Below are 20,567 nucleotides of genomic sequence, written 5' to 3'. Positions count from 1 at the left end.
CCACAAAGAAATCAAGAACGGATCTCTGTGAGGGGTCATCAAGGCCTGCCTTCTATTTCAGGATTCACACAGGGTACCAGCACCTCACTCCTTCCTAAAGATATCCCGAAGGCCACCCTAAAGACCTGCTGACTAGTTGAAGAAAAGGTGTCTGGTGATGAAGAATTACACATTAAAGATAGAGGACTAGATCAAGATGACATCATTGTATGAGGAAACTTCGAGGCTGGATGCTCAGGCCTCCCATGTGTAACTTTGCATCTTCGCTCTTTGATCTGAGCTGCTCCCTGCCGAGTCACTTTACAATCACCTTGGGCTCCAGGAAGAAGGAAGTTTACTGATAAAGCATCTTGTGATGGAAAGTAAACTGCCCCAAGAGCAAAGCAGTGCCATCTTTTGATGATCTTAAGAAAACAACCCAAAGCTCAGGAGATAACTAGCCAACACAAGAACTTATACCTGTTACTTGCAAGATCAAAGATGGAGCTAATGATCAATCAAGCCATACCTGGAACTTACGGCGGTCCTACCTATGCATTCGTTTTTAATCCTCTGCTCTGAATTCTCCCTCTTCAATCTGTGTCCAGTGTTTGTACCCCCAAGAGGATTAACAATGTCCTGTCCTCCCATAACTGCGATGCCATACATCTGCTTCCTCTACCCTTCACCAAGTCTCTTTGCTTGCCATATGGGGGGAAATAGACAGAGGGGAAATAGACATTGGCCTCCTGGACTTTAGGCCTGGGAGTCTAAAACCTGGATTCAACCTTAGCAACAACATGGCCCTGCCCAGCATTTTCACACAATATGTCCTGGAATTGTCCTTTACATTGTGCATGTATCTTCTGTTATTCTCCCCACTTCACAGATGAGGTAAGTAAACCATAGGGAGGTTAAGAACCTGAAACAGGATCTGCACCCCTATCCCAAACAAGCTAAACCTGCAACACCTTTAGGAATTGTGAGGTTTTATTTTCTGTGCTGCTCACTCCTGTTCATTAACTAACTAGCAATGTAGGGCGCTCACTTTGTTGAAATGAATAAAGATGTGATCATAATAAAGGTACATTTTCTCTCATGACAAGTTCACAAATCATTGTCCTGTGAAACATCTATTTGTATCCTTCCAAAGAGCAAACACCCACAATATGGAAACTTGCCCACAATATTTAAAGAATGTTCATTAACACATGCACTGCTCACTTCTGTTTTAATTCATCAATATACTAAAAGACTCAGAAGTGCAGAGGTGTGTTTGTTGTGTGCTAATTCTTTATCCCTTCAAGTTGAAAACCCATGTTAAGAGCTCATGGGGGACAAGGGTTTTGTTTTTATTTTTGATTTCATTTCAAGAGTTTAGCATTTCAATAATTACTTATTCTGAATAAAGAAGATAAGCATTGTTTTGCTGAAATCAATGGATAAATGGAATACCATAATACATTCCAGCCAACAGACCTCAGAGGTTCACTCTTCCGACCCCCCCCCACCCCCCCACCCTCCTCCAGAGGGCTTTTGATTGGGGGCCATCCTACATCTAATTAGGTAAGACACATGTTTTCAGATTACTAAGACAGGGGACACATTAAAACAAGAGTAGTAGGGCTGGGGATATAGCCTAGTGGCAAGAGTGCCTGCCTCGGATACATGAGGCCCTAGGTTCGATTCCCCAGCACCACATATACAGAAAACGGCCAGAAGCGGCGCTGTGGCTCAAGTGGCAGAGTGCTAGCCTTGAGCGGGAAGAAGCCAGGGACAGTGCTCAGGCCCTGAGTCCAAGGCCCAGGACTGGCCAAAAAAAAAAAAAAACAAGAGTAGTAGTGACCACAACAACTAATTGGTAAAAGCTTAAACGTGGTGTTTTCCTTAAAAGAGGTCTCTATCACCATCCCATGTGGTGACTCAGACATTGTCACATGACCACATTTTAATTCCCTGCACAGAATTGTGATCCTGTGATGGTGGGCTCTGTTTCCTATTAGAACCAGAGAACTAGGAAGCAGGAATATGTTCTTTGTCTACTGTCTCTAGAGTTTAGAACAGTTCTTCTAGTATCTCTTTGCCACTATAACTCTGTGTAGAAGACAACTTGGCACTTGACAGGAGATCACTTGATAAGTGAATGGACGATGATTGAGAGAATGAATGACATTTTTCTGCCCTTTCAAACAGCTTTATTGTTTTAATGCACGAATGAGGATGACATTCAGAATATAAAATGTTACCACAAAAGTGTCTGATGTACCAAGCACCAATGGCTCATGCTTATAATCCTAGCTACTCAAGAGGTTGAGATCTGGGGACCACGGTTCAAAACCAGCCCAGGCAAGAAAGTTCATGAAACTCTTATCTCCAATAAACTAGTCAGAAAAGGCCAGAAGTGGCACTCTGGCTCCAGTGGTAAAGCTCTCTAGCCTTGAGCAAAAGAAGCTCAGGGACAGTGCCTAGGCCCTTATTTCAAAACCCAGGACCCAAAAGAAAAATAAAATAAGTGTAGCCAGAAACAGCTTTGAAGCTGAGCTTCAGATTGTTGTTGTTTACTACGAGTTGCTTGCCCATGGAACTTTGGTCAAGATCAAGACTACTATAAAAACCATGCAGTATCCAATGCCCAACGTATGACACTGTAACTTCTCTGTACGTCAGTTTGATAATAAAAATTTGAGAAAAAAAAAAAAAAAAAAAAACAACCATGCAGAAAGTGTGAGCCATTCCTGCAATAAAGGTATCTACCCAAAAATAAATAACTAAAAGACTCATTGTGATTTTACTTTCAAACTGCAGCACAAACTCTATATTCAGGCCTTTGTTAATGATTATTTTTCAAAGGAGATTTTTCCAAAATGCATTTTATAAACTTTAGTAGGATAAGCCAGAAAATATCAAGCCAGAAACCTGAGTGGTTTTCTAAACCTTCAAAGATAATCTTATTGGTGCTTTCCCCAATATTAAATGTTTCCTATCCACCTTCACTAATTTGCTGTAAAGGTTTAATAAAATCGTGTTCTTTAAACTCTTTGATATTCTTATGTAGTGGGAGATTCAATCTAATAAATTGTAGGGAGTTTTACTTTTAATCTTTGGATACCTGCTAACAAAAATACAAAGCAATAATATACCAACCACTCCAAAGAGAATTGGGCTAACACATTGTTCTCTCCTTTCACCTGATTAGTATTCAAAACAGAATACTTCTGAATAAATTGGGCTACCCACAAGTAAATTGAGCAAAGTTAAATGCCAGAGAAAATCGCCACTTAGTTGAAATAAATGAGGAGCCATTTCCTTAATTGGATTGAGAGATTCCGAAAGGACATAAATTCCTTATCTAAAAAATGCAGACAGAATAAAATCAAATTTTACCACCCACAATAATCTGACACTAACCTGAAGGTACATGTATTAAGAGAGTGCATTTAAATTGGTCTTCAAACACCAATTATTTGTTTTCATTCACTAAAATATTAATGAAATATTAATTATTACACAAAAGTAAGATTTGTACGTTGGAGAATAGTCTCAGTTTTATAAATGAAACTTTTTTTTTTTTTTGCCAGTGCTGGGGCTTGGACTCAGGGCTTAAGCACTATCCCTGGCTTCTTTTTTTGCTCAAGGCTAGCACTCTGCCACTTGAGCAACGGTGCCACTTCTGGCTGTTTTCTGTATATGTGGTGCTGGGGAATTGAACCCAGGGCTTCATGTATACGAGTCAAGCACTCTTGCCACTAGGCCATATCCCCAGCCCTCAGTTTTATAAATGAATAGATGTGATTATAAAGACAGATTGATGAGTGGGTGTATATGGGTTTGAGGAGGAAGGGTGTACCTCTCTGCTAAGACTCTATAGCATAGCAACATTAGACCATAAAGCATTTTAGCAAGACTACCCTTTGTCTGTAGGATGCTTTAGCTTTGTAATACTTTTTAGTTTGGGGGATTTTATTTTTAATATATGGGAGTGAATGTAACATAGAATGATAGAATGGACACCAAATTTGCCTCTTTTAGAACAGACATAAATTTCATTCATTACAAGGTCTTTAGCAAACATCCAGCATGCAACCCATTGAGGAAAACTTACCAGATTTGGCTTCAGCATTCCCAAGCTGCAAAAGGTAGCATGTAAAGAATAGAACACAGTATACATGTATATTAAAAGCACAAATTACAGAAGCCTGGGAAAAGAAAGGGCCTACTTCAGCAAGCCCAAAAATTAGGAAGTAGAAATCCTTTAAAATTCAATTTTTGAAAAAGAATTCTTGCTAACACCAATGTTATAAACCCCTCATTAAAAGAAAGTGTATCTAATACTGTGTTGTTTATGATAGTTTGCACAGCAGAATTAAATAACTCAGATGTCCAGGATAACTTAGCTAAACCTCTTATTTTTTGCCTTGTTTTTCAGAGTGTGTTGGCATTTATTCTCTATTTTTTATTACTCTGAACGCATGATAGAGTAACACACCATTTTTCATTATACTAATGGGAGGAAAATTAATTCAACATCAAACCTAATTGAGTAAAACCTCACTAATTCTTCTAAATAGGGATAAGTCCTGCTTGATTGACGAAAGTAATTTAGTATGGAACATGTTTAGATAAATGCACTTCCATTGCTTTTTAGAATTTACACAAGCAGCTTGGGCTCTGGCAGGAAGTACAGGTGTCCTTAAGAAAATCTGCAAAGAGCCCACTTGACTTCCCTCATCATGGAGTCAAGGGGAGAAAGGCATGGAAGAAGAGAGCTCTGGAGGAGGAGAGGGCCCAAGGGAGGGGAGATGAGGGTAAACTGAGGGAAACCCTTATACGTACAATACAGCAATGACCCTGAAGCCCAATCAGTGCAATTGTACAATTTGTACCATCCGTAAAAGGAGAGATTTCAAGAAGTTAAGATTCGTTTTTTAAAAAAGGAAGCACAATAAAAACTGCATTTCACAAAAAAAAAAAAAGAAAATCTGCAAAGGTCTATGGATAAGATTAATGCAAAATATCAATTACCCAATCATAACTTGGTATTTTTTTTCGTTTGCTCAAGCTAGTATTTTTATTAAAAAAACAAATTATTCCTAAGTAATTGTACAAAAAATTTCATTTCAACATATCAGTTTGTGAGTACAATGTATCTCGATCACTGTCACCCCTTTCATCATTCTTTTCCAACCTCACCCCTCCCCTCAAGTTTCCTAGTTCCATTTTCACATCTGTACATTGAAAATCATGACTATTTGCCTACACTTTCTTTCTCCTAGCTAGTATTTTTTAAATATAGATTATTCAGTAGTTTGTTCTTTAGAAGTTTAAGAGGACTTGTCATATCCTTTTTGGAATAGGAAAATAAGTCCGGAGCAGGAAAGCTCTCTTTTCAGTCCTGGTAACTGAAGTCTTTCTCCCAAATAGGATGGAGGCTAACAAGCTTTGTCCTGTTCCCCTACCCCCTTGCCTACCTAAATAAAGAGAAGGTAACTCTGGGTGTGTACTCAGAGGGAGATAAAACTGTGGGGAGGGGTCAGGACATTCAGTTTGTGGAATCTTTACCTTGTGAGTTAAGGTTAAACTGGAACTTAGTCTCCGTCTCATGGCTGGAGCCTCTTGAGGTTTCATAACTTGGTATTTTTTATTATTAATTTATTTATTTATTGTTCAAGTGATGTACAGAGGGGTTACAGTTTCATATGTAAGGAAGTGAGTACATTTCTTATCAAACTTGATACCTATGACTTGGCATTTCTTTACCCCATTTTAAAACTTTAGGAATAATCGTGCTGAAATTTTTTTCAAAAGTAATTTTTTAAATAAGTACCAGTGGCCTGCACCTGTGATTTATACATTCTTTACCAAAAACTTTTTCTTTCAAGTATCAGAGAGAAAGTTATTCTTCATATACCTGTGCACACACAAACACACACACACACACACACACACACATATGCACAGGAGAACACTGCCTAAATACCCTTCCAAGTTCTCACTAGCCCACAGTTTAAAATTTTCATAGTAGACTCAATCTCCAATTTCTTGAAAGTTCTTCCAAAATGTTTCTTCTTCACTCCAACCCACTTTGCTCTTTTCATTATTTTGGAAGTTGTACACTGTGAACCCATAAGATCTCTTCTACTCACAACTAGAAACACAACACTACCTCACACCACCTGCTATGGTGTGACCATGAAATGTACCCCACACTGGCTCATGGTTTGAATGTTTGGTCTCCAATTGGTGGAGCTGTTGTAGGGGCTCAGAAATACAAATACTGCATGATCTCACATACAGAACCAAAAAGTCAGTCTTATAGAAACAGAGAACAGAATGGTGATAACCAGCGGCTAGGAGATGTGGGTCAAAAGGTATTATAATTCAGAAACAACATAAGAAAAATATACTTATTTCTTCATTTAGTTTTCATCCTGCTTTAAGGCTAATTCTGGAAGTCGAAAAAATAATTAAGTATAGGCCTGCCATTCTTAATTACAGTGTAGAAAACCTGCAAGAAAAATCCAACACTGAGAAAAACCATTCAGCCAATCCTGATAAGAGGGAACATCCTTAGCCTAATTTGAGGCTTTTTTCTAAAAGAGAAAACTAAAGAAATCTCCCTGCTGGACTTAAAACAAAGTCAGGAACAAGACAAAATATGAGTTATCATTAATTCTCTACAACGTCCTCTGAATCTTTGTCAATATAAGGAGACAAGAAAAATAGGAGTCCTTCACACAGGCCAAATAGTAGAAACATTCAAATCATTGGAAATACTTTCATAGACATCACCTTATTTAATTGTCCTAGCCAGTCTAAGAGTGGTAGAGTCACTGTTAACTTCTCAGGTAGTGACTAAGCAGCTCTCCTGTCTCAGAAAAACTGCAATTTCCTAGCTAGCAAATAGTCAGCGAAGTGCAAGAAGTCACAGCAGATAGCCCCAATTTCCTCCTCATGTTAGGTATCCAATATAATGTTTTTGCAAAATTTATATATCCAATATTTGGTTTTGTCTGAAAAAGTAAAAGTAGTTCTTCACTTGAGCTCAGTTAATACGACATGTCTCATTGCTGCTTTACCTAATCTTTAAATGACTCTTGTTACATTTTGTACCACTAAATTTTTCATCTTAACACTTAGCCTGTTAAAACATTTCTATATCCAGAGTGAAAAATTAGCAGCACTAGCTGTAACCCCTAATTTGATTTTTAAAGAGATTTGATGGGCTCCAACATTCATAATGAAACAACTGCATGCCCTTCCTACATAATCAAGGCATAAGCACATTCATGTTCTCTCAAATAAACTGATTGTGTCAGATTGTGACAGATACAACTGGACTTACTGTGTGAGAGCTGGACAACTCCATCAGACTCTCAAGCAACGCCTGCTACTATCATCATTCAAGTGGCAAATTAAATGAGACTTGAAGATTCTGTTCCATTAAGTGAGAGCTAATGTTCCAAATTCTCTTAATCTATCTGACAGATCAATGGCAGGCCAGCGGGCATTTACTTCAGAAGGATGTCTCTATTGCTAAATAAACTACAAGTTTTAAACCCAAGCTTTACTTTCTAGGAAAATTATATGAAACAGTAAACAATGATGATGAGAAAGGAGGGAATTCTTTATCTTCTCATTGTAGGTTTGGTCTTTGAGGGAAAATACACCAGGAGATTCTAGCACCTATATAGTTCAGTAGAAGAAGCTTTGTTTTTGTTGTTGTTACTGTTGTTGACAATCCTGGAGCATGAACTCTGGTCCTGGGTGTTGTCCTTAAGCTTCTTTTTGCTCAAGGATAGCGCGCAACCCATTCAGCCATATTACCACTTTCAGCTTTTACTGACTAGTTCATTGGAGTTAAGAGTCTCAAGGACTTTCCTGCCTGGGTTGGCTACAACCTGCAATCCTCAGATCTCAGCTTCCTGAGTAGCTAGGATTACAGGTATGAGCCACTAGCACCCAGCTGAAGCTTTCTTTTAAATAGCAATCTGTACATAATTAAGCATATAAAGTTTGAATTTGCTTCCTGAGAAGTGGAAAGATAAAGTGATAGGACTTGACTATATAACTATAATTAAGAATAAAAACCAAGCAAAGAAAACTGGTCAGTGGACAAAGGCCAGGTGTGTTCATTGTGCTACACCATGTCACATAATTGGTTCATAATAAATAAATTTTTGAGACAGTGTCATATTTTGTTGCCCAGGTTGGTTTCAAATGCTTAGACACAAAGGATTTTCCTTCCAAGTCAGTGATACAAGATAGTCATCAGAAATAATACACACCCTCTGGGAATGTTCAACCAAGGACCGTCATATAAGGACAAAGCAAAGGAGGCTGGAGTCAAGTATGATGTTGAAGATGGATATTTAGACAAGTATTTTTTACTATGTTTGCCACTTGACATATGGAGAATTCTTCATCAGCATTTAAATTGGCCACACAACTGACCCGCACTGCTTGACTCACCATCAGAATTTAACATGGTGCCCACTACAACCAGGTTTTGGCCAAAACCTTCCTAAGGCAACTAGAATTTAGACCCACAGAACAAGGAATATGGCTGTAACTCTTTAGGTTCTCCCTGCACTGAACTTTATCCACAAAGACAAACAATAAGACTGGGCCAAAATATCTCTCCCCTGGAAAAAATAAATACTGATGAAGTGAAGAGTTAATGTGGTCTTGTAGTAAAGCAACACAATGAAGTCAAGTGAACAAAGTACGACAATAGGCTTTAGTATCACACATCCTCCATATTCACGCAAGCTGTGCTACTTAGAAGTTGAGTGCTTTGGGTTGATTGTTGCACTTCTTTGAGCCATGGTCTCCTAATTATAATAGTACTTGTCCTCTAGGCTATGAGGGTAATAAAATGTAATTTAATGTAGGTTATGTTCTAGACACAGCGGTTAGCATTTATTAAATGGTCATTGTAGTTACTATAACTAACTACTACTAAAATTATCTACTGAACATTCCCAAGCACAAAATCTGAGCCAAAAGTATCATTCATTCCATTACATAAAATAATTCCCTGCTACCTTCATACTAATACCAATTTCTTCTTCAAACACACTTGAGACTTTTTCTCCAGCAGGTGGGGGAAAGTATGAGAGATCAATCTTATTTTCTTTCAGAAGGAAACACAGGTCATTTGTCATAATAACCTCTTTCAGAAAGCTCTTGTTTACTTTGTGTCCTTAGTTGGCTTTCTTATTTGTTATAAATGTTTGCTTTTGTATATTTAACTTTGTTCTTGTGTCTCTGCCATCTACTAGCTGAGTAATACCAGAGATGTTATTTAACATCTAAAGATTGACTTTCTTCCTGTCCAATGAGAATTATGTTGCACACTGATGACACTATCATCCAAGCACTCCTTTTTAATAACTTCTCTTCCTTGAAACTCATGGAGCCAGACAAGAGGCCCAATCATCTAAATACTTAGATTACCTTGAGCAAAAAGAAGCCAGGGACAGTGCTCAGGCCCTGAGTCCAAGGCCCAGGACTGGCAAAAAAAAAAAAAAAGAAGAAGAAGCTTGCTCTAAATACTTAGATTATCCTAGTTGCAATCATCTAATTTAAAGGTGTATCAGAAAGATACTTAAATGAACTTTGAATATAGGGTGGAGAAAAGTCAGTTTTCTTCTAATAACTAGGATTATAAAACATAAATCTTGGGAGTTGTCAGTGCTGACATATCCCACTTAATAGAAGATGGTCAAGTGAAAGAAAAGAATGAATTTAATATGTTTCAGAAGGGGAAGAATCCTGATGGTTCTAATAGTTCCTAGGTTTTTACTCATTAAGAAAACTGTGTGGGGGCTGGGATATGGCCTAGTGGTAGAGTGCTTGCCTCACATACATGAAGCCCTGGGTTCAATTCCTCAGCACCACATATATAGAAAAAGCCAGAAGTGACCTGTGGCTCAATAAGTAGAGTGCTAGCCTTGAGCAAAAAGAAGCCAAGGACAGTGCTCAGGCCCTGAATGCCAAGCCCCAGGACTGGCAAAAATAAATAAAAGTAAATGATTAATTAATTACCTAGCATATTACCTAGCATACAATACTTTCTCAAGAAATACTTCCCATTAATATTGTTAGAAGATGCAAATATAAACTCTTAAGTTAATGAACACAATCTTAATAGCTTTGTCATCTTTCTTGTAATTTTAGAATACTGAATTACAATAACAGAAATATTCTGATGTTTGCTGCATGTATTCTATAAATCTACTTGACAGACTCTCATATAGTTTAGTAATCTTGGAGCCCTGTAACACTAGATGCCAGTAATTCACAATCTCATCATTAACTCACTTGTTTAGAGTAAACCAACAGAGGCAGAAGGGAGGAAGAAGAATGGAGACTTACATTGTACGTACCCACATGTACAGAACTTAAGTCTGGCACAAGTAATGGTATAAAATATCAACCTGGCTGCATTCACAGTATTGTAAATATAATGAAAAGCATGTAGTATAGTAAACACAATCAATATGATATACCTGGAGAGACACGACACTGACACTATCAAAATGGATGTGTCCATTAGGCTCTGTGACAGCGGGGTTGGCATAGCACGTCACACCATTGACTACAGGCAGCGCTTTAGGTTGATGTGTTTTTTCTTGAGGACCAAAGTCATCATTTCTAAAGTGAGTATGATCATTCTGTGTGGGAAATCAAAACAACAAAAGATAAAGAGATTATGAGAAGAAAATCTGATGGCTTGTAATAACCTGCTGCTTTTTGGTTTATAAAAAATGATTTTACATCAATTCTACATGCATAGATATAGCATGTACATACATCTATGTGTATATACACCTAGATATAAATATAGATTTATCATGATGAAGTTTTTCCTTCCTCAAATGCAATCTCATCTATTAGATTCCATTCTTCTCTTTTTGGTGCATGTCCTTTCCTCTTGAATGAATATTAATGGAATCTAACTCACACATTGCTTTGACATTAAATTATTTGTAACTGAGCCAGGCATCTGGTGGCTTATGCCTGTAATTCTGGCTACACAGAAGGTTGAGATCAGAAAATAAATGTTCAAAGCTAACCCAGAAAGACAAAGCTACAAGACTATGATTGCCAATTAAACCCAAAAAGCTAGGAATGGAGATGTGGTCCAAGTACTAGAGCACCCACCTTGAGCAAAAAAAGCTAAGGAAAAGTGAAAGGCTCTGTGTTCAAGTCCCAATACTAGCACAAAGAAAAGAAATTATTGGTATACATTCCTTGATTCTGTGATATAAATTAAGTGTTTTTATATACTTGCCAATATATTGACTTTTTAATTTCATAACTGCACTGTTTGATCCTAAGGGTAAATCTTCCTGTCTATATTCAGAAGGTACCAAAGGTATAATCCATCAAATATAGGTAGTTGAGTCTGTTTACCTGACCGTATGTCTTCAGTAACATCTTGAGTGTTCTTTCAAAAAAGAAAAGTAGGTAAAACCCACCAAAGACAGCAACCGCCTTCTCAACATAGTTGTCACTTTTGGGATTAAATCCAAATGCCTAAGGAAAGGAAAAGAGGCAACATGGGTAAAACCAAGTAATTTAACTTGATTTCTGGAAAAATACTAATACCAGAATTTCTCAGCATACAATGTTTACTGCAGTTGTTAAGTCCAGCCTCACCTCCAGTCACACTGAGCATTCACCTTCCAAATCACAAATACTGAAAAAATACAAGCCACCACAATGTGGGGATAGCATAGATGTCTTTTTTTTTTCAAATTTTTATTATCAAACTGTTGTACAGAAAGTTTACAGTTTCATACGTTAGGCATTGGATACATTTCTTGTACTGTTTGTTACCTCGTCCCCCATACCCCCGTCTCTCCTCCCCCTTTCCCTTTCCCCCCCTGGGTGTTCAGTTCACTTACACCAAACAGTTTTGCAAGTATTGCTTTTGTAGTTGTTTGTCTTTTTTTACCCTGTGTCTCTCAATTTTGGTATTCCCTTTCAGTTTCCTAGTTCTAATACCAGTATACACGGTTTCCAATATACTCAGATAAGATTACAGCGATAGTGTAGGTACAACCACAGGAAGGGGATACAAGAACATCATCAATAATAGAAGCTACAGATACACATGGGACGTGCATAGAAGTCTTGTCACCAGAAGGCTTGCAATAGAAAGCCAGCAGAGGATCTAACAGTGTCCTTCCTGTGCTACCTACTGCAGAACCTGCAGATTCCCATCTTTAGGAGATTGTATTAGGCCTACGTAGTGAAGATGAAGGACATGCTAATGACCCATCATCTCCAAAAGTAATATATTTGCCAGCCATATCCAGAAGAAAAGTTTTAAAGAAAATACAGGCAGGCATCAGAGTGAATGTTTTCTCTATAGAGCCCTAAAAATCAAGGGCTAAGACCAAGAACTACACAGGATTTAAGATATGGTTGTTGTTTTTAATATATTATGCAAAGTTATTCCATTTTTCTTTCTTTTTTTCCCCTTTGGTTTATCCCCTGTTGTCACTGTGCTTGACTTATGCTGTGCAAAAATGGCCTGCCAATACTTCGTTCATATACCTAATGCAGAGGTTATAAAGATAGAATGGAATGGACAAAAAGGGTTGCAAAAACAGAAGTGACTGTGAAAATTTGAGATATGGCTACATTTTCAATAAATAGGAAACCTTAAATCATACATGGAGAATCTGGAGTCTACATGTGATATTCATATATGTTTGTTTATTTTCGTTGCTGAAACTTGAACTTAAGGCCTGGTGCATGCTAAGGTATATTCTATATCTGATGTACATAGCCATCCCAGTTTGTGTAACTTGCTTGGACTCACAATGCAAGCATATACATTCATAGAATTTTGCTTATATTAAATATAATACACAATGTACTCTTAACTGAGAAAATGTATATTGTCACCCTAGCTATGTTATAGCCAATTACGTGGTTAAATTCAAGTCACTTAATTTTAATTTTTTATTCTCCATAATTGAGCATTTAAAGTAAACATTCTTTCTTGGTTCTTTTTAGATCAAATAATAATAATAATTCTGCATTTAAGACGTAATTACAACCACTGCCAAGTACCAGTGGTTGTAAACCTTACTACTTGAGAGGCTGAGATTGCCAGGATCAGGGTTCCAAGCTAGCCCAGGAAGAAAAGTCTGTAAGACTTCATTTCAGTGAAAGAAACTGGGCATACTGGTTCCTACCTGATACCCCAACTATGTTACCAGTATCTCTCCTGTTAGGGAAATTTGGGCCTTGATCTGGCAAGGCAAGTGCAGGTGTGTGGCTGTCCACACAGTATGGGAGTGTAAAATAGGAGGTTTGAAGTCCAGGATCCTGTCTAGAGAGGAAGCAGGATCCTATCTCTTAAAATAATAATAATAATAATAATAATAATAAAAGCCTGGAGGCCTAGCAAGCGTAACACTCTAAGTTCAAAACCATATGCCACCAAAAAAGAAACAAATAGGTTAGTGCCTCTTTTTACTTTTCTTCACCAGTTTTGAATTCAAGGCCTGGCCATTGATCAGCTTGATCACTTACTTGGCTGACATTCTACCACTTGAGCCATGCCACCAGCCTAGATTTTTGCTTCAGCTCAGTTCTTTTGGGAAGGAGTCTCACAGTCTTTTCTGCCAAGGCTAACCTCTAAATCTGATCCTCCAGATGTGTGTCCTGGGTAGTTAGGATTACAGATGGGAGCCACTAGCACCCACCTTATACCCTTATTTTTATACAGAGATTGGAACCTTGAAGGAAACTTTACCTATTGTCTAAATGTATATGGGGCACACTCCTAAAATACTATTCTCACACTGTGGCTTATGAGTCTGTATGTATTGGGAGACTGTCTCTGCTTACACAGATTTTTCCAGTTATCCCAATATTTTTCCAGTGGTTCCCTCCTATAAGTATTTTTCTCTTCTCTCTTTTCAACAGTCTATCTCTTTCTTCTCACTTACTTTCCTTCTTCTAATTTCTCTTTCTTCTAGTGTGCCCACAATATAGATCTGAAATAAAACCTTCTCAGAATTTGTTGACTAAACGACCTGTGCACTATAATCAAGAGCACATTTTATCAGAGGAAAAAATAAGTTACTCTTTATTGGCACTACATTGATTCTTATTTTCCACAGTTGAAAAGAAGAAACAGGTGGTCAACCCCTCGCACTATTCTTCTAGCGCTGTAGTGAATACATGAGGGAAACGTGTAGTGTGTATACAAATATGACACTGCAGACTCTTTAGAAAAAAATAATGAATCAGTGTGAAGAAAAATTAATTTTGCTGAATGCAAGGCAGAATGAGGCTGTAAGGCTCTCAGAGGTGTCCCGAGCTATCTGAACATGCGTTCATGGTTAGAATGTTAATGTTATCTAACAACAGCAGCCACCAAACTTGAGACAAGCATCTGCAGTGGCTGTGATTCGGTTAGTTTTGGCTTCCAAACTCAACAAACAAGACAACAATATGCATTCGCACAATGGGCCAAGCACTCCAATGTCTGAAAGAAATAATTCATCACAAAAACAAACAGCCCATCTCCTTACCTCTGGGATCAGTTGGAAAATCGCATTAGAAAATAGAGTCCCTATAGCCAGTCCCACAAAATAGGTCAAAATTTTGGGGAAATATGACTTCTTTATCAACGGAGTCAAAACCAATCCAAGGAGAGATGCCAAGTTAATTATTGTCACCGACAGGAAGCCGTAGCCCCAAACTGTGGGTCCAAAAGAGAAGAAAATCAAAATTAACAAAAATCCAAGGAGACAAATGAGGTCTCATCATATGTTAAGCTTGAAGCAAATTTCTCTCTTAAAAGCTTGAAACCATATCTTCTTCAAAACAAAATGTTATCAGTGAAAATTATACAGAAATTCAGAACACAAACACAGCCTAGTGAACATTTATAGAAACCTTCCCCAAATAATAATCATCATGGGATCGAAGAGTTTCAGAGCTTGCAGAGAATTTGGAGAAAACCCAATGATGGGCAATCTGAGATGAGAGGCCATCAGCTACCTAGCCTTATCTAGGACTCAAAGTATAATTTAAAACTCAGTCTTCAAGCCAGGACCTAGGGGTTCATACCTACAATCCTAGCTATTCAAGAGGGTGAGATCTGAAGATCACGACTGAAAGCCAACTTGGGCAGTAAAATCCATTAGACCCTTATCTCCAATTAACCAGCAAAAAGCTAAAAATGGAGCTATAGCTAAAGCACTAGAGTTCTGGACTTGGGCAAAAAAAAAGCTCAGGGACAGCACCCAAGCCCGGTGTTCAAATTCTAGGATCAGCAGAATTTTTAAAAAAGTAATTAATTAGTTCAAAAAGCCTTCGTCCTTATAGGCAGACAGACACAGGGTGATTCAGAGGACAGAAGTGCAGATGGGTCAACTTGGCGTGGCTTCAAGTTGGCGCTGAGTTTGTCATAATCATTCTCTTGCAGTTCTCTAAGAGCATCTTCTCCGAAAGACAGCAAAGGCTCCCAGCTGGAGCCACTCAGGACCTGGAGTCAGTTCATGAGCACACAGGAAATGACTACGTGTGGAGAGAGGGATGGCCACATTGCTCCACTCGTCTTGCCAGATCAAGGACAAAATGTCCTTGAAGAGATCTTGGTAATGATGCAGCTCACCTCCCAGGGCCTTATGCCCAATAGATACATTTCTTAGAGTGAAATGAACAAAAGCTATCCCAAGTTCATTAGCTAATGGCATGTATGCCCCATTGTCTTTGGGCTTTGATTTCCCTCTTGGTACTAAGGATATACTGGGAATGTGAATGGAACATGAACAGGAGAGTCACTAGGCCACTGTAGACTGAGACACCACATGGCCCCAGGAACTGTGTGACTTGTGGCTTTGCCCACACAACACACACAGAGCACAGGTTCTTACCAGAAAGCTGCCTCTGCGCTGAGCTTCTTTGAAAGACCTGGGAAACACCTTTAAATGCTGGGCCACATTTCTCAGGGGCCGCATCACGTCAGTGTACAGCTCCACACTAACTCCAGTGTGCTGGGCACTCACTAAGCAATCAGCACGAGCCTTCCCCTCAGCTCCCGCCCCAAGCCCTGAGAGCACCGCCATTGCCCCAGTGTTCACACAGCCTGCGCCTCCGGATTCAAAGCAAGATTTCAAACCCAGACTGTCTGGCTCCTTCACACACCTTCATGAGCAAAATGCCTCGTGGCTGGCTCCTAATGAGGCACCCTAACTTTTAAAAGGCCTCAGAAACTAGGCCAAACTACAGTTTTCAGTCGCGCTGGGAGCTCATGCCTGCCATCCTAGCTATACAGGAAAATGAAACCTCAGGACCATGGTTCAAAGCTAGCCCAGGCAGGAAAGTCAAACCTTTTATTTCCAATTAACCAGTAAAAAGCCTCAAGTGGGGATTGTGGCTGAAGTGGTAAGCACCAGACTTGAATAAAAAAGCTAAGCAAGAGCATGAGATGAGGTTCAGAGTTCAAGCTTCAGTACCAGCACTAATAAATAAATAAACCCAAGCCCCAAAACTATATCTACAAAATTTGCTCCTGAGTTATATCTTATGAACACAAGATTAGGATTACTCAGTATTGTTTTAGTGCACTATTGTTTTATGCATTTTCCTTTAACATAGACAACACTCCATCCCATTACTACAATGCCACTACATTCAATCAACAAATACTCATAATCTCACTGGGTGACATCATTTGGACTCTTCTCCGGATGGAAAGTCTTGTTACTTTTTCACTTTCAAACAAAAAAAAAATACTCTGTATAAAATAAAATAAAATGGCAGAGGAAATTTTTGTGTATTGTGTATAGACAAAGCTACATACTCTTGTACATACTACAATGACACACATCTGCAATCCCAGCTACTTAGGAGGCAGAGGCAAGAGGATGTCATGTTTTAGGCTAGCCCATGCCAAGTTGTGAAATCCAATCTCAGCATCACTCTGTGGGTTCTCCTTTTGGAAACCTTTCTGTCTTCTTTGCCTTAGAATCTCTTACTCGCTCTCCAAATTAGCCCAAACATCTCCAATCTGCCCTTTGCACAGCAAAAGCCCTGTAGTTCTTTGTTTGAAGCAAATGAGTCCCAATTCCTATATCTTATGTGCTGTCAAAATTTTATCACTTATGTCCTTTATCACTTATGTATGTCATACACACAGAGATTCTCAAGAAAGGAGCTAAATTTAATTCCTCAGTGACTAGAGTAATGGATAATAAATCTTTGCTCTATGAATTTTCAATGTACTCCCAAAGAACTCTGCCAAATTAAAATATGAATAGTAAACACTCTGTTCTATTATGTCCTCTCTCCAAATATGTGATGCCTTTCTGATCTTGTAACTCAGAATTGTTGACTTTTCTACTTTATGACTTTGTAGTGTTCAACCCAGAATTCTCTGTAGCTTCCTGCTTCCTTCTTTGCTGTCCTTGCCTCCTGGTTCCTGAAATACAGTAACCTGAGCAGTTGGGATTAAAAAAAAAAAAAGTGTTACACTATCAGTAATTAGCTCTACTCTGTGTATGAAGTAGAGAGTTTTTGTGTTTGAATCCCAGTTTTCTGGGAATGAGTATATGTTAGACATTATTTATTCAGAAGGCCTAACAGACTGAATGTAGCATAACTTGTATGCAGGATAATAGTGGATGTATTTTACAAATATTAAGTTATTCAATCATTATAGCATCTCTATGAGAAGGGAACTATTTTAAATTAGGAAACTGAGGCAGGAAGAGGTTAAGCCATGTGCCTGCCTGCTATAACTGGAAAATTTCAGAGCTGAGGTTGGGCCTAGGCGGTGGAACTTTGAGGTTTTGTGCTTCTATGTTTCTGTATGACTAGTAGATGCTAGTATATTAAAGCATTTTCCAAAGTTCCTTTCACATGGAAGGTACTAACTGAATTAAACAGACTTGTAAGAGAGAAACACACTCAAAAATATTTGAACAATCAGTAGTTCATCAAAACTGCTATTACTTCAAAATTGAAATTCTTAGTTATAAAATTGATGGGTTGTGCTGGATGACTTACATTCTTTATGTGTGAAAGCACATAAGGTCAAGGAGTATGGATTTCTTAAATTGTACAACATTGAGGGGATTAGGGTTTTTTATTCTGTTTTGGGGACCAAAACCAGTGCTTGAACTCAGAGCTTGGAGTTTTTACTAGGCTTTTTCCCCTCATGGATGATACCCTATCACTTGGATGATGTTAATTAGTTCACTGGAAATCTCACAGACTTTTCTGCTCAGGCTGGTTTTGAGCCATGATGGTCAGATCTCATCCTCCTGAGAGGCTTAGGATTTGGTGCACTAAATAAAACATTATTTTTTTTCTTCTGTGTCGGCCTTAGAGCTTGAACCTAAGTAAAATTTTGAGTCTACAAGTACAAGTGTATTATTTATAAAGCTTAAGTGAATTCCTATTATTTTTATTTTACATACTTTCAGAGTATAAATATTTTACCAAGAGGTTCTTTGTTGGTTAATTAATTGAAAGCATAATGCAGAGAAAGAGGAGTATGAACTTCATAGCCTCCTGGCTCTTAGACTTTTCAAGTAAAAAAGCAAAAACCCTTCTGCTGTACATACCTTCTGAAAGGCTTGGTTTGGTTTTCCCCTTGAGCCTAGCATCACAGGGGTGGAAATTCAACTGCTGCAATACTGCTGGGCAGATGGCTGAGAAGTTTGAGCTGGTGATTGGGGTGGTGTTTGAAAAGCCATGAAGAGAAAAGATCTCTTCTGCAGATAAACACTGAAACATAACCAACACCATGGTGACACACACATTAATATGGTAACAGAATGCAACAAAGACCATCTACAGACACCTAGTATTTCATAGAGTACTTCATGGTACCAACTCTACATCAAAGCCCACTACAGAAATGTAAGAGCTCCCAAGATAGAGACACCTCTATAAACCTAAAAAACAAGGCAAACTCCAGCAGGCAAAATAATTCTCTTTATCATTTTTATAGACAAACACCTGCTTCTTATAGCTTCATAGTTAGGAAATTTATCCCTCGTCTACACAGCAATAATAATTCCAATGAATATAAACTGTTATCCAATGCCTAATGTATGAAACTATAACCTCTCTGTACATCAGTTTGATAATAAAAATTTGAAAAAAATGAATATTAACTGTTTTAAAATATTCTTCAGCACAAACTTTTACTTACTAAAATCTATATTCTTAATGATTGTGAGATGTTTAGAAATTCACTAACTCTGAATAAAGAGTAGAATCTGTACTTGTAAAAAGAAATCTATATAAAAATTTTCAAAGGTACATTCTATTCTCAGGCACATTTAAACTGGTAACTATCTTTTCACACTTGAATTTATTAAGAAGAACATGAAGCCAGGCACCAGTAGCTCAAGCTTGTAAAACTAGCTACTCCAAATGCTGAGGTCTGAGGATTGTAATTCGAAGCCAGCCTAAGCAAGAACCTCCATGAGATTCTTATCTCCAATAAACTACTAAAGAAGCCAAAAATGGAGCTGTGGCTCAAGTGGTAGAGCACTAGCCTTGAGCACAAGAAGCTAAGGGACAGAGCCCAGGCCTTGGATTTAAGCCCCAGACCTACCAAAAAGAAGGAGGAGGAGAAGGAAGAAGGAGGAGGAGGCGGAGAAAGAGAAGGAGGAGGAAGGAGGAAGAACAGGAAGAAGAGAAAAGTTCCGGGTGTCCATGGCAGTGAAGGTACGACTCAAGTTGTAGAGTGCCAGTCTTGAAAGAAATAGCTAAGGAAATGTGGAAAGCTCTCCAGCACCAGTACCACCACCACCACACACACACACACACACACACACACACACACACACACACACACACACACAGAATATAAAATAAATTAAGTGCTAACAAATATCAGACTGTGAGAAATATCCATGTATTCAAAGAAAAGTCTGTCCTTAATAAATAGAGTTAAGATGCCAGGCAGTGATGGGTCATACCTGTAATCCTAGCTACTCCAGAGGCTGAGATCTGAGGATCATGGTTCAAAGCCAGCCCAGGGAGGAAAATTTGTTATATTCTTAGCTCCAATCAACCACCGGAAAACTTTAAGTGGTGCTGTGACTCAAAGTGGTTAAGTACTGTGAGCCTTGGCGCAGGAACCACACCCAGGCCCTGAGTTCAAGCCCCAATACCAATGAAATACATACATTCATACATACATACATACATACATACATACATACATACATACAATTAGGGTGGTTCTGGTTCCCATATCCTGCATGAGAAGTAAGAAATATTTCTTTCTTTTTTTTCTATTTCTACACCCACTTTATCTTATCATACTAAAATATACCTTGATATCTTTATTAATTAACAAAGATAAGTGCAACTGGAAAAAGTTCTAAAGCCCTACCAAAACCTTAACTGTGTACTACAATCTGAAGTGTACCCTTCAATATTTACATATTGCACCCTTAATTTCCAATGTGATGGCATTTGGAAATTGTGTCTTTGGTAAATAATTCAGTTTATATTCAGCACCTTAGTCTTGAAATTCTAGTCTTAAAACTGTGAAAAAATGAATTTTTGTTAGTTAACATTACCCCACC

At 38.3% G+C, this 20,567-nt stretch overlaps 1 protein-coding gene across 4 annotated transcripts in view; it reads right to left on the bottom strand.

The window, feature by feature from the left end:
- Slc39a8 (solute carrier family 39 member 8) overlaps nt 1–20,567 on the bottom strand; it is a 53,498-nt gene that overhangs the window by 13,141 nt on the left and 19,790 nt on the right. For all 4 annotated transcript variants that reach the window (XR_007208969.1, XM_048333436.1, XM_048333437.1 and 1 more), the window contains exons 3-6: nt 18,585–18,747; nt 14,541–14,710; nt 11,398–11,520; nt 10,491–10,655 (exon numbers count right to left, since the gene is read on the bottom strand). Coding sequence is in view for 3 of the 4 variants with exons in the window: in XM_048333436.1 (XP_048189393.1) it covers nt 10,491–10,655; nt 11,398–11,520; nt 14,541–14,710; nt 18,585–18,747 (621 nt within the window). In the remaining variant the exon portion in view is untranslated. The remainder of the gene's footprint in view (nt 1–10,490; nt 10,656–11,397; nt 11,521–14,540; nt 14,711–18,584; nt 18,748–20,567) is intronic.

Source organism: Perognathus longimembris, chromosome 24, assembly GCF_023159225.1.
Source record: "Perognathus longimembris pacificus isolate PPM17 chromosome 24, ASM2315922v1, whole genome shotgun sequence".
Lineage (NCBI taxonomy): Eukaryota > Metazoa > Chordata > Mammalia > Rodentia > Heteromyidae > Perognathus > Perognathus longimembris.
The sequence above is the reverse complement of the archived record's forward strand: the minus strand, read 5'-3'. Positions and strand labels throughout refer to the sequence as shown.